The following is a 17,291-nucleotide window of genomic DNA, read 5'->3' as shown; positions in this document are numbered from 1 at the left end:
TCATATATTAATTATACCTCAAAAAAGCTGGTTGTTTCTACCCACCCCACTACTGTAAATCAATCACAATAAAGCTGTTCTTTTAAAAAAGAAAAGAAAAACCAAAGGACAGGAAAGTTTGAAGCCCCAGAGAAAGGAGACATCACTTACCAACCAGACTTCTAATCTCATACAACTTTCTAGATGCCGTTTACAGGGAACCTCAAAGAGGAAGTCAACTCCACGCCCTCCCCAGCCTTTGATTGGCCCTTGGGTCCCTTCAGCTCCTATCAGATCTGTCTCTGGGCGTCCCGCCCCCTCCATTGCAGCCTATCCCCGCATAGGTCAAGAAACCACCAAAACTCAGCTGCTATAGGTAATTGCTGACTCCTTCTCTTTTAGGTGTAAATCATCCCCACCTGGGAGAGGAGAGGCAGAGATGGGTTTCTAATTAAAAGGTGGGATAGGGAGGGTGGGAGGGAGGGAGATGCAAGAGGGAAGAGATATGGGAACATATGTATATGTATAACTGATTCACTTTGTTATAAAGCAGAAACTAACACACCATTGTAAAGCAATTATACTCCAATAAAGATGTTAAAAAAATAAAATAATAAAATAAAATAAAATGTGATTCAGTGAGCTCTGACAGATGCACACACTCGGGAAACCACTGCCACAATCAAGACAGAATATACCTAAAAAAAAAAAAAAAACCATCTGATGTAAATGGAATCTTCCACTTTAGCCAAAGGCCACTGATGTGAATACCTCTCCTACCATCTGAGGGGTCTTGTAGAACAATGAAAGATGAAAGGAGTCAAGAGTGCGTGAGGCCTCAGATACACAGAACAAACTAGTGGTTGCCAAGGGGGAGGGAAGGTGGGGGAGGGAAGGTGGGGGAGGGAAGGTGGGGGAGGGAAGGTGGGGGAGGGAAGGTGGGGGAGGGAAGGTGGGGGAGGGAAGGTGGGGGAGGGAAGGATTGGGTGTTTGGGGTTAGCGGGTGCAGACTATTATATATTGAGTGGATAAACAACAAGGTCCTACTGTATAGCACAGGGAACTGTATTCAATTTCCTGGGATAAACCATCATGGAAAAGAATATTAAAAAGAAAGCATATATATGTATAACTGAATCACTTTGCTGTACAGCAGAAACTAACACAACATTGTAAATCAACTATACTTCAATACAATTTAAAAAAAGAATCTATGAGCCCTGAAAATCACAGAGGCAACCACATCTAGGGACCACTTCTTCTCCCAATGCCAGGAAAACCACCCATGAAGCCGTTCCATCATAAACACGGAGGCTTTTCCACTGAAGTCAGGAACAAGACAGATGATCTCATGGCCACCACTAATTAACATCATGTTGGAGGTATTAGCCAATTAAATTAGCAATTTTAACTAATTTAACTCACCCCTGTCACAAACATCATCCCAAAACAGAAAGAAAATGCATTTGGTTTGCCCCACCTTCCAACTTAATAGGCTCTGGGGATACAGGCAGTTGACAACTGTAACTAATTTTAAATTTAAATCAGCAATTAGAGAAAGGCATAAGAATTGGAAAGGAATGGTAAAACTATATGTGCAGATAACTTGATTACATTTCAGAAAACCCAAAAGACCCCATGGAAATCTACTACCAATATATGTGTTTATATATATGTCTGTGTGTGTGTGTGTCATTTTCCTACATGCTCTGTCTCTGAGTCTCCTTTGACAGGGTCTCTTGCTTTGGGACGCACATTAGGTCCTGGTGATACTGAAACCCTCCTTTTGCTTAGTAAGATTACATTTCAAATAGGGGAGATGCTCATGTGAACAAGATCATCCAATTAATTGCTGTAGATGTTTTCTGTTGGATGCAGCACCTTTGGGCTGACAACAGTGTTAGCCCTCTGTGAGTTTGGAGAACACTCCAAACCTGTAATTTTCTAAAGTTGCTTGTTCTTCTGAATCTAAGAGGTAGGGGAGCAGATCCTTCACAAATTGGAAGCACCTGTGAGAATAAGCCTTGTAGCCCAGTTCCTCTGACCGAGGATGCTAAATGCTTTCAAATCTGTGCCATGAAGAAGAATGATAACGCACCAGCCCCAGCCAGTGGGAAGGGAGGATGCACGTTGCCCAGAACCCCAGAGCCTATTAAGGTGGAACGTGGGGCAGACCAAGTGCTTTTTCTTTCTGCTTTGGGAGATGTTTGTGACAGGAAGGAGACAGGAAGCCTAATTCCCTTCAGCGGTGAGTGGTGGTGTTGTTTTCCTCTCTCTTCTATCTCCTATTTTTCCACATCACTTTCTTACAGATACTATACCAGATACTTGAGTTCACCAGGTCCAGCTGGGCTCAGTTTGTTCTTCTTTTTCCACTTCCTTGAGGTGAAAAGTTAGGTTGTTTATTTGAGACCTTTCTTTTTTCTTAATGTAGACTTTTTCTTTTTGCTCAAATATCAGAATAACAGAATCAAGAGTGGAGGTGAAGTTTAAGTAGTGTGGCTACTTAAGAGGTGGTCGTCATCCACAGGGAGCTTGCAATTCTCCAAAACTGCTGCAGTGAATTGAAGGAGATAAAACTTTGAGTCAGTGCCCAATACACTGATGACTTAAGTATCCAGGAAGTTCTCGGGTGATGGAGATGAGAGTTAACAGATGATAATACATAAATAAGATAACTCAGAGAAGCAATAGGATACGAGCAGTAGGTAGACCAAGGCGAAAGCCCCACTCCCCCTAGTGACTTCATTCTTTTCTCCTCCACATTCCACTTTTTACACACAATAAACACGATGGAAGAAGACAAAAGAAAGACATATGGTGGAGAAGATGCAAGAAGATCCATAGAAGGGAATAAACCTTTGATTCCAGGTGCTTTTTATAAATTCCCATTGAGCCTTTAAAATAATCATGGTATAGAAGGAAGCCCTGAGTCACTGTTAGCTATGATGAACCAGGCACCGTCTTAAATGTACTTGTGGGTGTATCTCTTTGAGAATCCTCACAACCCCAAGAGCACATATGATAAGATCCCAGTATCAGAGATGAGAAAAGAGTCGCAAAGAGGCTCTGCAATTTTCCCAAAGTCACCTTGCTAATAAGTGGCCTAGAGAATAAAAACTACAAAATGGTTTTGAGTCTAAACACTGAGCCCCAATACTGGAGGGGCTCCCAGGTTTTTCCGCAGGCCAGAGAATCTTTGAGGAAGGGAGGGGAAGAGGATATCCAGCACATGGTATGCTCCATCCAATATGGATTACATAAATCTGTCCCCTGGGGTGGTGTTTGCACGTTCTTATAACTTCATGTCTCCCCAGGTCGCGTCTCTTCTCTCCCCCAACTGGTCCTCCTTGTCGCTGGCGCTGAGGCTCTCGGCCTTGAGTAACGATGAGTGATGTGAACTGGAGTTCTGACTCTTCCTCCTGCCCCTCCTCCTCTCCTTCCCCCCCTTCCTTCTCCTCTCACTCCCCTTCTTCCTTCTCATCCTCTTCCTCCTCCATCTTCCCTTTCAAAGACAGAGTCATGCTGTACATGGTCTATTTAAGCAAGGCGAACCTACAGAGGTTCAAGCAGCTTTTAGTGGAAGAGAGCCCCAGACCTGGCTCTCTCCAGATCAGCTGGGACCAGCTGAAGACAGCCCGGTGGGGGGAGGTGGTTCACCTCCTAATGGAGTACTTCCTTGGACACCTAGCTTGGGAGGTGACTCACTACATCTTCGCCAAGATGAACCAGGCCGAACTGTGTCTTCGGGTACAGATGGAGCTGAACGGTGAGTAAGAATCAGGTGTACAAGGTGGGGTTGGGCTTGGGTGCTACAGAGCTAAACGCTTCACTAGCCACTCCTATGTAGATACACTATATTTACACTTTATTTTCTTATACATCTAAATATGCACATACATAGATATATACACATATATGCACATACATACATGTATATTAAAGCGTTTATTTATTTTTTTATTTCTTTCGACTATGGTTTTATTTTTTAATTTGGAAATTGGCTCCCTTTTTCATTGAAGTATAGTTGATTTACAGTGTTGTGTTAGTTTCAGGTGTACAGCACAGTGATTCATATACATATATATTCTTTTTCAGATTCCTTCCATTATAGGTTATTACAAAACACTGAGTAGAGTTCCCTGTGTTATACAGTAGGATATTGTTGTTTATTTTATTATTTTTTAAATTTTTATTGGAGTATAGTTGATTTACAGTGTTGTGTTAGTTTCAGTTTCAGGTGTTAGTACAGCAAAGTGAATCAGTTATGCATATACATGTATCCACTCTTTTTTAGATTCTTTTCCCATATAGGCCATTACAGAGTACTGAGTAGACTTCCCTGTGCTATACAGTAGGTCCTTATTAGTTATCTATTTCATATATAGTAGTGTGTATATGTTGATCCCAATCTCCCAATTTATCCCTCCCCATACCTTACCCCTTCGGTAACCATAAGTTTGTTTTCTGTGTGTGTGGGTCTATTCCTGTTTTGTAAATAAGTTCATTTGTATCATTTTTTTAGATTCCACATATCTCTAATTCCATCCATGTTGCTGCAAATGGCATTATTTCATTCTTTCTTATGGCTGAGTACTATTCCGTTGTATGTATGTACCACATCTTTTTTCCCCATTCATCTGTCGATGGACATTTAGGTTGCTTCCTAAATGCACATACATGCACATTAAAGTGTTCCTGTGTTTTACATATATGTGTGTGTGTGAGTGCAGTGTCTGGCTGGGCTGTACATTTATATGTTATTAAACACCCTCCTAAGGACCTTCTGACACACCACCATTTTCTCACTTCCTAACATCGCAATGGGAGGTCTAGGTAGTCTTCTTCTCCCTGAACTAAGGTGGAGAGAGAATGAGACTCGTGAATGACGTGGCCGCCACTATCCTAAACGGTCCCGTTACCTCCGTGTTGCTCTCCCTGTTCTGTCCACGTTATCATTCCAGTGAGGGGCTCCTTTGTTTGTCTGTTCCAGACATTTTACCTAACTTGGAACCAGAGGCCTTGAACCCAAGAGAAACACAAATGAACTTGGAGGAAGATGAATCTGATATGTGCTGGCCCTGTGTAGGTTCTGGTGGAAAACAGGCTATGGATGGGGATGAGAAGCCCAGTTCCCAAGGCAAGGCAGGTTGTAAATGAGTATGTCTAGCGTCCCTTCTGTGAATCAGAACTTCAGAAAAAAGAGCAGCTGGGCACTCACCTAATCAGGAAGTCCAGCCACCGACCCAGCTGGATGCAGGGGCTCATGCTACCTCCTCGAGACATCACTTCTCTCCCTCCTTCCACTGGATTCAGTCTTGAGTGGTCCCTCCTCTGCACACTGGCCGTTTCTGCCACCAGCTGCCCTTAGCAACACCAGCAGGAAAAAAGAGTGCTTATTTCTCATTTTTCCAGCACAAGTCCTGGAGCTCACTCCCTTGAATGAACCGAGACCATGAGCTCCTCGATGAATGACGTGGTGAAATGCTCTGGTGGGTGGACGCTGGCTCATGTGCTTATGAGGCAGCTTGATGGTAGGTCCAGCCACCGTCCAAAGTAACGGTCGGAGAGTGGGAAGGGGGCGGTTCTCCAAAAAATGTAGGGTGCTGTTGCCAGGCTAGGAATGGTCAATAGGTAGGCAAATACAGCAGCTGTCTTAATCCATCCCTCCTTCCCCTACTCCATTATCCTGGACCATCAAAGTAGGATTCTAGGGAATTCCCTGGGGGTCCAGTGATTAGGACTCAGCGCTTTCACTGCCAAGGGCCCAGGTTCTATCCCTGGTCGGGGAAACTAAGATCCCACAAGCCATGCAGCGCAGCCAAAATAAAATTAAAAGGAAATGTTTTTTTAATTAAAAAAATACAAATAACATAGATAAAGCTACCCCAGCCATCTTCTGAGAGTTAAGAAATAGGAAGAAAGGACCAAAGAACTACGGTGCCAATAGAAGCTATGGGGTCACTGAACCAATTTCAAGAGCTTTATAACTGCCCCCCACTTCTTATGTAACGAGCAGTTCTTGCTTTGTCTCAGCCACTTCAAGTTGTCTGTTCTGTCCCTTGCAGCTTCTTAATTGACGCACTGCTCTCCGGAAACGTGCGTGATTGATGCACGTGTCCTGGAGCTGGATGTAGACATCAAGGCTCGTTTTCCGGTTGTTCAGTCAGTTCTCGCAAACAACTGACGTTGTACCCCGTATCTCTCCCATCTCATTCATCCAGATAAATTACGGGAGTACAGACTACACTTGATGAATGAATATTCGACCCTATGGAACAGGACCGCTTGGCCTGGGAACCACACGGACTTCTTTTACCAAGACCTACACAGAGAAGAGACATTCTTACCCTGTCTACTTCTTCCCAGAAAACCTCAAGGAAGACAGCCCAAGACTGTGGTTCTTCAGGGGGTCGCCGGGGTTGGAAAAACAAGCCTGGCCAAAAAAGTGATGTTAGAATGGGCAGAAAACAAGTTCTACGCCCACAAGCTCTGGAACGCTTTCTACTTCCATTGCCAGGAGATGCGCCAGTTGGACGAGCAAAGCTTTGCTGAGCTCATTGCACGCAAGTTGTCCGGGTCTCGGGCTCTGGCGTCCAAGATCATATCCAAAGCAGACCAGCTTCTGCTCCTCTTTGATGGCTTCGAGGAACTAACCTCAACCCTCATAGATAGCCCAGAGGACCTGAGTGAAGACTGGAGCCAGAAGGTGCCCTGGTCTGTCCTCCTGACCAGTTTGCTGAGCAAAAGAATGCTTCCCGGGGCCACGCTAATCATCTTCCTGAGGTTCACCTCGTGGAAGAACTTGAATCCCTTTCTGAAATGCCCGTCTCTGATAACCCTTACAGGGTTTAGTGTGCCTGAGAGATCCAGGTATTTCAGGACGTACTTCAGAAACAAGAGCGAAGCCGGTGAAGCCTTGCGTTTTGTCACGGGAAACACGATTCTCTTCTCCGTGTGCCCGGTCCCTGTCATCTGCTGGATGGTATGTTCTTGTCTGAAACAGCAGGTGGAGAGAGGAGCAAATCTCCTGCACACACTTCCAAACGCCACAGCTGTATTCGTCTACTTTCTTTCCAGCTTGTTTCCAACCAGGGTCAGAGACCTTTTCAATAAGACTCACCAAGAACAATTGAAAGGTCTGTGCTCCTTGGCCGTAGAGGGTATGTGGGAAAGGAGATGGGTGTTTAATAAGAGAGACCTCAGCCTGGCCAGACTGGATGAAACAGACGTCGAGACTTTTGTCAGCGTGAATATTTTTCGAAGGGTGGTGGGCAACAAAGACCTTTACGCCTTTGCCCACTTGAGCTTCCAGGAATTTTTTGCCGCCTTGTTGTATGTTCTCTGCTTCCCACGAAGACTCAGAAATTTCCATGTGTTGGACCGGTTCCATGCCTACGCCTGATAGCACATCCCGGAAGAAAGAGAAACCATCTCGCCCAGATGGCACTTTTTTTATTTGGCCTTTTAAACAACACGTGCGCTCTAGCCGTGGAGCAGGTGTTCACATGCAAGGTGTCCTTGGGCAACAAGAAGAAATTGCTGAAAGTCGCAGCCCAGCGCCATGAATGTGACCCACCAACCTCGCACCACGGGGTGCCCACAGCTATTCAACTGTCTGCATGAAATCCGGGAGGAGGTATTTGTGAGTCAGATCCTAAACAACTGTCGTAAAGCTACTTTGGTCATCAGCAGAAGTAAAGACATGCAAGTGTCTGCCTTTTGCCTTAAGTTCTGTCGACGTTTGCAGGAGTTAGAGCTGACTATCACCCTGATCATCACCAAAGCGAGCAGGCTCTACCCGGATCCCCTTCCTGCCTCTGGGTAAGTGCGCCCATCTCTCCCTTGGTAGATTCACGGTCCTATCGGGGACCTTGCCTACCATCTCCTGGGCATCTAGGGCGACCACCTCTGTCTTGAGGGGATCCCTTGCACATGGGACTTTCAGTCTTAAAAACAGAACACGACGTAAAATAGAGAGCTAGTGGGACGCAGCCGCATAGCACAGAGAGATCAGCTCGGTGCTTTGTGACCACCTAGAGGGGTGGGATAGGGAGAATGCGAGGGAGACGTAAGAGGGAGGAGATATGGGGATATATGTATATGAATAGCTGATTCACTGTGTTATACAGCAGCAACTAACACACCATTGTAAAGCAATTATTCTCCAATAAAGATGTTAAAAAAAAACAACAAAACAAACAAACAAACAAACAAAAAACAGAAGGTGTTCCTGGGGTGCCGATTTCCATGCTAAAACTGGGAGAATCCTGGAAAAAAACAAGAGGAGTGGTTCACTTACCTTGCCTCTATGCTGCACACCCTCCTTCCCATGTATGTGGGGACTCCGTTTCATCTATCACCCCAATTCTGTACATCATAAGCCTTTTAGTCTCTAAGGAAGTGCTGTCCAACGAGACTTTCTATGATGGGGAAGAATGAAGGGGGAAATTAGAGGTACTCCCAGAGCCAAAGACACTACGTGCTGGTCTTGCTCTGGATTTTGTATTCTGCACTCACCGTGCCCCTCCCACACCCACCAAAAAAGAAAGAATAATTTTCCCTTATTCTGTTCCTATATAGAGTTTTTTCTTTTTAGTAACAATTTCATAAGCACAGAGTAAGAATATGGATTATATTTTGCATCCTAATCTCTGCCCCCATATAAATCCTAAGTGATTAAAAGGCAACTCCCTTTCTCCCTAAGTCATAGGAAAATAGAAGTGAGGCCACGAATCTTCCTGGAATGAAATGACAAATCCTGTAACAGTTCTGCTGGGCATCTTCTTAAATGAGGGCATCTTATGACAGTCATAAAGGGGTCTGTGATCATAAGGAAACCCTGGGTTTGCTAGCAGGTTTTCTCAAGCTTAATCTCTAACGATGAGCCCTTTTCCCTTTTTCTCCCACACAGACCAGAGGGCAGTGATAGGTGTTATCTCTGGTGGCAAGACTTCTGCTCTGTGTTTAGGACACATGAGAGTTTGGAAGTCCTGGCTGTGACAAACAGTACTATGGATCCTGGTTCAGTGAAGGTCCTTTCTACAGCACTGAAACATCCACACTGTAAACTCCAAAAGCTGATGTGAGTATAAAACAAATCCTAGTTGGAAGGAATTCCATGGAAACAGTCTGTTTCCCTCTCTGCTCACGCCAGACGTGCTGAAGGCATCCGCGTTCATAGGTTTTTTCCTAGTCTGACTGAGATATAATTGACATATAACACTGTAGGTTTAAGTTTTACAGCATAATGACTTGACATACATATATTTCAAAATGATGACCACAGTAAGTTTAGTCAATATCCATCACCTCATACAGTTACTAAAATGTTCTTTCCTAGTGATTGAATGGTCTACTCTCTTAGCATCTTTCAAATCTACCACACAGCAGTGTTTACTACAGTCACCCCAGCAGTTATTTGTCTTATAATTGGAAGTTTGTACCTTCTGACCACCTTCACTCAATTCCCCCACCCCCGCCTCTGACGACCATAAATCTGATCTCTTTTTCTACGAGTTTCGTTATTTTTTAGATTCCACATGTAAGTGAGGTTGTTTTTCTAAAGAAGACATACAGATGGCCAACAGGCTCATGAAAAGAGGCTCAACATCACTAAACATTAGAGGAATGCCGATGAAAACCACAATGACATATCACCTCACACCTGTCATCAAAAACACAAGAGGTAATAAGTGTTGGTGAGGATGTAGAGAAAAGAGAACCCCAGTGCACTGTTGGTGAAAACATGAATTGGCGGCCACTGTGGAAAACAGCATGGAGGTTCCTCAAAAAACTAAAACTCCTAGTTGTTTTTACTGCTCGAATCGTCATGTGCTAAGCAGGTACTTAGTATGGTGTACCACTGCAGTCCTTTGAGGTAAGTACTGTTATCCTGATTTTTTTTAAAGGGAGAACCAGAGAGGTTAAGTGACTTGTCTGAGATCACACAGCTGGTAAGCTTTGGGGAACGCTGTCCATCTCAGGTGGTCTGAGGCTCGCCTCCTCCATCACCACACCACACTTCTGTGATGCATCACGCTTTGCAGGCCCCTGCGTGTCACAGGTCAAGATTTCCATGAAAGAGGGAAGAAGGTGAGCCAGATCCAATTGCAGTTTGGCAGGCTCTACGAAATGAAAAATGCATGTACACCTTGACCCCACGGTCCACTTTTTAAAATCCACCTGAGATAAATACATATGCACATACTCGGAGGAATGGATGAGAACATCACTGCAACATTACCTTCAATAGCAAAAAATGTACAGACATTTATGTAGCACTTACCCTCTGCTGGGCTGTCTTAGGTCCAGCATTACATTTCAGTGCTCTTAAAACTTACAACCATCCTAAAGAAGTAGGTATTTCATGAGGAAGCTAGGGCACGAGGTTACACAGCTGGTACGTAATTGGAATACAGATTTAAACTCCAGAATCAGTGGCTCCAGAATCAGTTCTCTTAGCTACTACCCTATACTCTATCTCCCTAACGTTTTTAAAACTCAGAAACTTAATACTTCATCAAAATTCCTTGAAATAGCCCACCTGGCCAGTATCTGAACTATTTTCTCTCCTGTTATTATAATGGTTATCATTAGCTCCCATTTTTTGAGTGCCTTTCTTTCTACATCAAGCCCTAAGCAGAGCCTCTTACAGGCATCACGTGTGTTCATTCTTGTGACCATCCTAAGCGGAAAATGTCATGAGCTCTCCCGAGGACGTGAAATGAAGTTTGGGGAGATTAAGTGACTTACATAACGTCGTCCAACTAGGAGGCTGAGCTGAGAAGAGAACCCAGTATGGAGCCCTGGGCTGCACAGAAAGGGCCCTCACATATTTATGGACTGATTGAACGAAGAACTAATTAGCAAATGGGGAGATGTTGGTCAAAATGTACTACAAACTTCCAGTTAAAGGATGAATACTTTCTGGGGATCTAATGCACAGCATGGTGACCATAGTTAACAATACTGTATCGTATACTTGAAAGTTGCTAAGAGCTTCAATGTTCTTAAACACAAAAAAGAAATGGTAAGTATGTGACCAGATGGAGGTGGTTAGCTGATGCTCAGGTGGTAATCATTTTGCAATATTAAGTGCATCAAATCAACAAGTGCTGTACACTTTAAACTGATACATTATTATCTGCATCATCTCAAAAAAGCTGGAGAGAAAAAAAGAACTAATTAGCCACCTTGATTGTGGTGATGGTTTCATGGGTGTATGAACACGTCCAAACTCATGAAATTGGGTGCATTAGATATATGATAGATGCACTTTTTTTGGTGTGTCGATTATACCTCAATAAAGCTGTTCAAGAAAAAAGAGCTGATGGGCTGATGCGAGCCTATGATAACCGGACACTGCTTACCTCTGCAGCTTTAGGCATGTGAGCCCCCTCGTGTTGAATGAAGCCTTAATCAGAGTTCTGGTGGAAAGCCAGTACCTAAGATACTTGGAAATACAAGACACTGAAGTGAGATGCCAGGTCACGGAGTTTCTGTGCAACGCCTTGAAACACCCCCAGTGTTTTCTACAGTGTCTGAGGTGAGACTGGGAGGGATGGAGAGAGAACCCTGGGACCCAGGTGGTCTGTTCAGAGGTGGGGGTTACATGCTCAGCCTGCCTGACATCTTACTGTAATCAGTTGTCAGTTTCACTCAGCTTTTTTCTTTTATCGAAGTATAGTTGATTTACAATATTGTGTTAGTTTCAGGTGTACAGCAAAGTGATTCAGTTATACATATATTTTTGCAGATGCTTTTCCATTATAGGTTATTGTGAGATATTGAATATAGTTCCCTGTGCTATACAGTAAACCCTTGTTGTTTATATATTTTATATATAATGATGTATATCTGTTAATCCCACACTGCTAATTTATCCCTCTCCCCACCCCTTTCCCCTTTGGTAACCACAAGTTTATATTCTATGTCTGTGAGTTTGTTTCTCTTTTGTAAATAAATATTTTATTTAATTTTTGTTTTATATTGAATTAGAGTTGATTTCCAATGTTCTGTTTGTTTTAGGTGTACAGTAACTTGATTCAGTTATCCATAGAGGTGTATCTATTCTTTTTTGGGTTCTTTTCCCATACATGTTTTTAGAGTATGTTCAGGAGAGTTCTCTGTGCTATTCAGCAGATACTTTTGGATTATCTATTTGACACATATTAGTGTGTATATGTTAATCACAACCTCCTAATTTGTCCTTCCCCCCTAAATTCCCTTTTTGATAATCATAAGTTTGTTTTCTAAGTCTGTGACCCTGTCTCTGTTTTGTAAATTAGTTCATTTGTATGAATTTATGGATTCACCTATAAGGGATGTCTTATGATATTTGTCTTTCTCTCTCTGACTGACTCCACTTAGTATGATAATCTTTCAGCCCATCCATCCATATTGCCACAAATGTCATTATTTCTTTCTTTGTTATGGCTGAGTAGTATTCCCTTGTAGAAAAGTACCACATCATCTTCATTTTTCTATCGATGGACATGTTGGTTGATTCTACGCCTTGGCTATTGTTAAGAGTGCTGCCCTGAAAATAGGGGTGTACTTGTCATTTTGAAATATAATTTTTCTCCAGATCTAAGACCAGGAGTGGGATTGCCAAATATTAGAGTAACTCTATAATCAGTTTTTTGAGGAACTTCCATACTGCTCTCTAAAGAGGCTCCACCCATTTACATCCCCACCAATGGGGGAGGAGGATTCCCTTTCCACTGCCGTCTCTGGCATGTACTAAAAAGCTTTTGCACAGCAAAGGAAACCATAAACAAGATGAAAGACAAACCACAGAATGGGAGAAAATATTAGGAAATGAAGTAACTGAAAAAAGATTAACTACCAAAATACACAAACACCCATACAGCTCTATCTCAAAAGGGATGGGCAGAAGACCTAAAAAGACATTTCAGCGAAGAAGACATACAGATGCCATAAAGCACATAAAAGGGTGCTCAGAATCACTAATTAGGAGACAAATGCAAATCAGTGGGGTAAAGTGAGGTATCACCAGACACCGATCAGAATGGTCAACATAAACATCACGCCATTTGCAGCAACATGGATGGATGGACCGAGAGATTTTCATAATAAGTTAAGTAAGGAAGACGGAAAAAGAAAAAATCAGAAGATATCCCTTGCAGGTGGACTCCATAACAGAGACAGGTTTAAAGACTTAGAAAACAAACATGATTACCAAAAAGAGAAGTAAGGAGGGAAGGATACATTAGGAAGTTGACATTAACATATATGCACCAAAATATGTCAAATAAATAATCCACAAGGACCTACTGAATAGCACAGGGAAATCTCCTGAACATACTCTAATAACCTATATGGGATAATAACCCGAAATAAAATCGATATAAGTCTTTGAATAACTGAATCCAGTTCTTGTACACCTACCACAGACACAACATTGGAAATCAACGGTACACTAATATGAAATAAAAATTAAATAAAAAAAGAACAAGGAGAAAAACAAAAAAGGTTGGGCATGAAGACATGCTGCCACCTTGTGGCTGTTTCCCATAACTACACCTTGAACACCTGTGCTGACGGGCACTTGTTCTTCGCAAGGCCTGCGGGGCTGTAAAGAAGAAACACCTGCCCTCAAGACACGTCCTCGGGTAGGTCAGCGAGAAAGAATTCAAAACCGGGCACACATTCCAGAAGCCAATTTCAACAGGTTAGTTTTACTCACCCTGCTTACAAACAACCACATGAAAAGAGGTCCACGTCGATAAATAGTAGAGAAATGCTAATCAAAACTAAAGCGAGGGAGAACAGTATGGAGGTTCCTTAAAAAACTAAAAATAGAACTACCATACGACCCAGCAATCCCACTACTGGGCATATTCCCTGAGAAAACCACAATTCAAAAAGAGTCATGTACCAAAATGTTCATTGCAGCTCTATTTACAATAGCCAGGTCATGGAAGCAACCTAGGTGTCCATCATCGGATGAATGGATAAAGAAGATGTGGCACATATATACAATGGAATATTACTCAGCCATAAAAAGAAATGAAATGGAGGTATTTGTAGTGAGGTGGATGGAGTTAGAGTCTATCATACAGAGTGAAGTAAGTCAGAAAGAGAAAAAAATACAGTATGTTAACACATATATATGGAATCTAAGGAAAAAAAAAAGGTCATGAAGAACCTAGTGGCAAGACGGGAATAAAGACACAGACCTACTAGAGAATGGACTTGAGGATATGGGGAGGGGGAGGGGTGAGATGTGACGGGGTGAGAGAGTGGCATGGACATATATGCACTACCAAATGTAAAATAGATAGCTAGTGGGAAGCAGCTGCATAGCACAGGGAGGTCAGCTCGGTGCTGTGTAACCACCTAGAGGGGTGGGATATGGAGGGTGGGAGGGAGGGAGATGCAAGAGGGAAGAGATATGGGAACATATGTATATGTATAACTGATTCACTTTGTTATAAAGCAGAAACTAACACACCATTGTAAAGCAATTATACTCCAATAAAGATGTTTAAAAAAAAATTAAAGCAAGGTATAACCTCAAACCAGTCAGAATGGCCACCGTCAAAAACTCTACAAACAATAGATGCTGAAGAGGGTGTGGAGAAAACGATACCATCCTACACTATCGGTAGGGATATAAACATGTAACAGCCACTATGGGCCCCAGTGGGGAGGGTCCCTAGATGATCAAGAAGAGCATGAAATTAGAACACTCCCCAACACCATACACAAAAATAAACTCTGAATACGTTAAAGTTCTAAACTTTAGGCCGCATACTGTAAAACTCTTGAGGAAAACCTAGGCAGAGCATGATTTGACATAAATTGCAGCAAGTTCTCTTTGAATCCATATATTAGAATAATGAAAAATAAATGCAAAAAAACAAATGGGACCTAATTTAACGTAAAAGCATTTGCACAGCAAAGGAGACCAGAAACAAAAGAAAAGGACAACCCACACAATGGGAAAAAAATAGTGGAAAAGCAAGATACCCACAAGGAATTCATCTCCAAAACATAAAGGCAGGTCATGCAGCTCAATATCACAAACACAAACACCCAATAAAGAATGGGCGGAAAATCTAAATGGACATTTCTCCAAAGAAGACATACAGATGGCCAAAAAGCATATAAAACGGTGCTCCGCATTCCTGATTAGGAGAGAAATGCAAATCAGTGGGGAAAATGAGGTATCACCTCACACAGGTCAGAATGGCCATCATCCAAAAATGTACAACAATAAATGCTGGAGAGGGTGTGGAGAGAGGGAACCCCCCTACACAGTTGGTGGGGACGTATATCCGTACATCCACTATGGACAACACTGTGGAGGTTCATTAAAACACTAAACATACAAGTACCATGTGACCCAGCCATCCCACTTCTGGGTACGGATCCGGAGAAAAACAAACTTTGAAAAGACACGTGCACCCCAGCGATCCTGGCGGTACTATGTACAATAGCCAAGGGAAGCAAGCCACCTAAGCATAGAACGAGAGATGAATGGATAAAGAAGATGTGGTCCATACAATCATGGCATATTCCTCAGCCATAATACAGGATGAAAGAATGCCATTTCCAGCCACGGGGAAGGAAGTAGAGATGATCCTACTAAGTCAACTAAGGGAAGCAGGGAAACACAGGTCTCGTATAATATCACCTATAGGTGAGTCGAGAAATGGATACAGATGAACGTCTTTACAAAACAGAAGCAGCCTCACAGACCTAGAAAACAAACAACTTATGGTTACCAAGAGGGAAAGGTGGTGGGCAGGGAGAAATTAGCCACTTGAGATGAACATGTACACACTAGTCTTTATAGAATAATCAACAAGGACCCACTGTAGAGCACAGGGGACCCTACTAGACACTGTGGGATAAGCTATATGGGAAGGGAAGCCAAAAAAGGACATATAAACGTCTAGGTATAACTGACACAAGGAGCTGGAAATCACCCACCCCCCAAAAAAAACCCTCCACAGCATTATAACTCACCTACGCCCCAATACAAAATAAAAAATAAAAGGAAGGAAAGAAAGAAAAGAAACGCCGACTCTATTTAACCGAGGCCTTGGTGACATTGGCTGGTGTCACAGCCCTGCAGCCGGACAAGTCTTGACTCCCAAGGCTGGAGTGTCGAGCGGCTGAGGGAGCTGCGAGGATGTGCAGGCAAACGGGCCCGCTTTGCCCTCGGAGTGCCTGGTCCTCTCTGCATGGGACCACACTCTCCAGATCCCCGCAGCCCTCCTACCGCGAAAGCAAGCCTCGTGCACCCAGAGGATGGGGGAGCATCTGGGCTGGAGGAGCATTCAAGCGTCCCTTGGGCTCCGCGTCTCCTGGTGCTGGGCTTCCCTCCTCCAGCCTCCTTCCTTTGGGTCGCCCCACCTACGGCCGACGGCACCCTCAGCAGAGAGGTGTTGCAGCACTCGGGTGCCATCCGGGGGCGGGGTCAAGGCTAAGGGGGAAGAAGTCAGGAGACACAAGCCTTGGGTGATTCTTCTGACGGATTCCACTGGAACTGACAAGCCAGGAGCAGGACTCTCCCTAAGGCTCTTGTTGCCACAGTAACCAGAGTCCGGCATGAGGAAATGCTGCCGCCTTGTGGCCGTTCTCCGCAACAACAACTGTAAAACCTGTGCTGAAGACCACTTCATATTCACAAAGCCTCGGGTTGCAGTTGACGCCGGCCCTCAGGAAATATCCTGGGCTAAATCATCGGAAAAGGAGGCAAACAGGGCCGACGATCAAGAAGCCACTTTCAAGACGTACATTTTACTCACAATGTATTAAAAAACGAAAAAACCACACGAAAAGATAGGCAACAGCACTAATTACGAAAGGAATGCATATCAAAACGATAAGGAGAAGTCACCTCACACCGGTCAGAACGGTCATCCTCAAAAATATCTACAAGACTACATGCTGGAGACGCCGTGGGCAAAAGGCAATCCTCCTCCACCGTTGGTGGGGATGTAAATGCGTGCAGTCACTATGGAGAACGCTATGGAGGTTCCTTAAAAATGTAAACATAGAGTTACCCTATGATCTGTCAATCCACTCCTGGGCTTGGATCCAGAGAACAATCATAATTCGAAATGGCACATGCCGCCCTATTTTCAGGTCAGAGCTATTTACAGTAGCCAGGACGTGGAATCCTCCAAAGGTCCTTCCACAGGAAAGTGAAGATGATGTGGTACATATGTACAATGGAAAACTGCTCAGCCATAAAAAAGAACAAAATAACGCCATGGATGGATGGACTGAGAGACTGTCACACTAAGTCAAGTAAGGCACAGAGAGAAAGACAA

At 43.5% G+C, this 17,291-nt stretch overlaps 1 protein-coding gene across 1 annotated transcript; it reads left to right on the top strand.

Moving 5' to 3' along the window:
- The first annotated feature begins 3,366 nt into the window (after nt 1-3,366).
- On the top strand, nt 3,367-16,442 carry LOC133077788 (NACHT, LRR and PYD domains-containing protein 8-like). The gene is given in 8 exon segments (XM_061172534.1): nt 3,367-3,748; nt 4,973-5,062; nt 6,204-7,361; nt 7,364-7,578; nt 7,580-7,803; nt 8,894-9,064; nt 11,360-11,527; nt 16,088-16,442. Coding segments are annotated over 8 exon segments (2,763 nt in total).
- The last annotated feature ends 849 nt before the right edge of the window (nt 16,443-17,291 follow it).

Source organism: Eubalaena glacialis, chromosome 18 (assembly GCF_028564815.1).
Source record: "Eubalaena glacialis isolate mEubGla1 chromosome 18, mEubGla1.1.hap2.+ XY, whole genome shotgun sequence".
Lineage (NCBI taxonomy): Eukaryota > Metazoa > Chordata > Mammalia > Artiodactyla > Balaenidae > Eubalaena > Eubalaena glacialis.
Note: the sequence above shows the minus strand (reverse complement) of the source record. Positions and strands in the feature narration are given on the sequence as shown.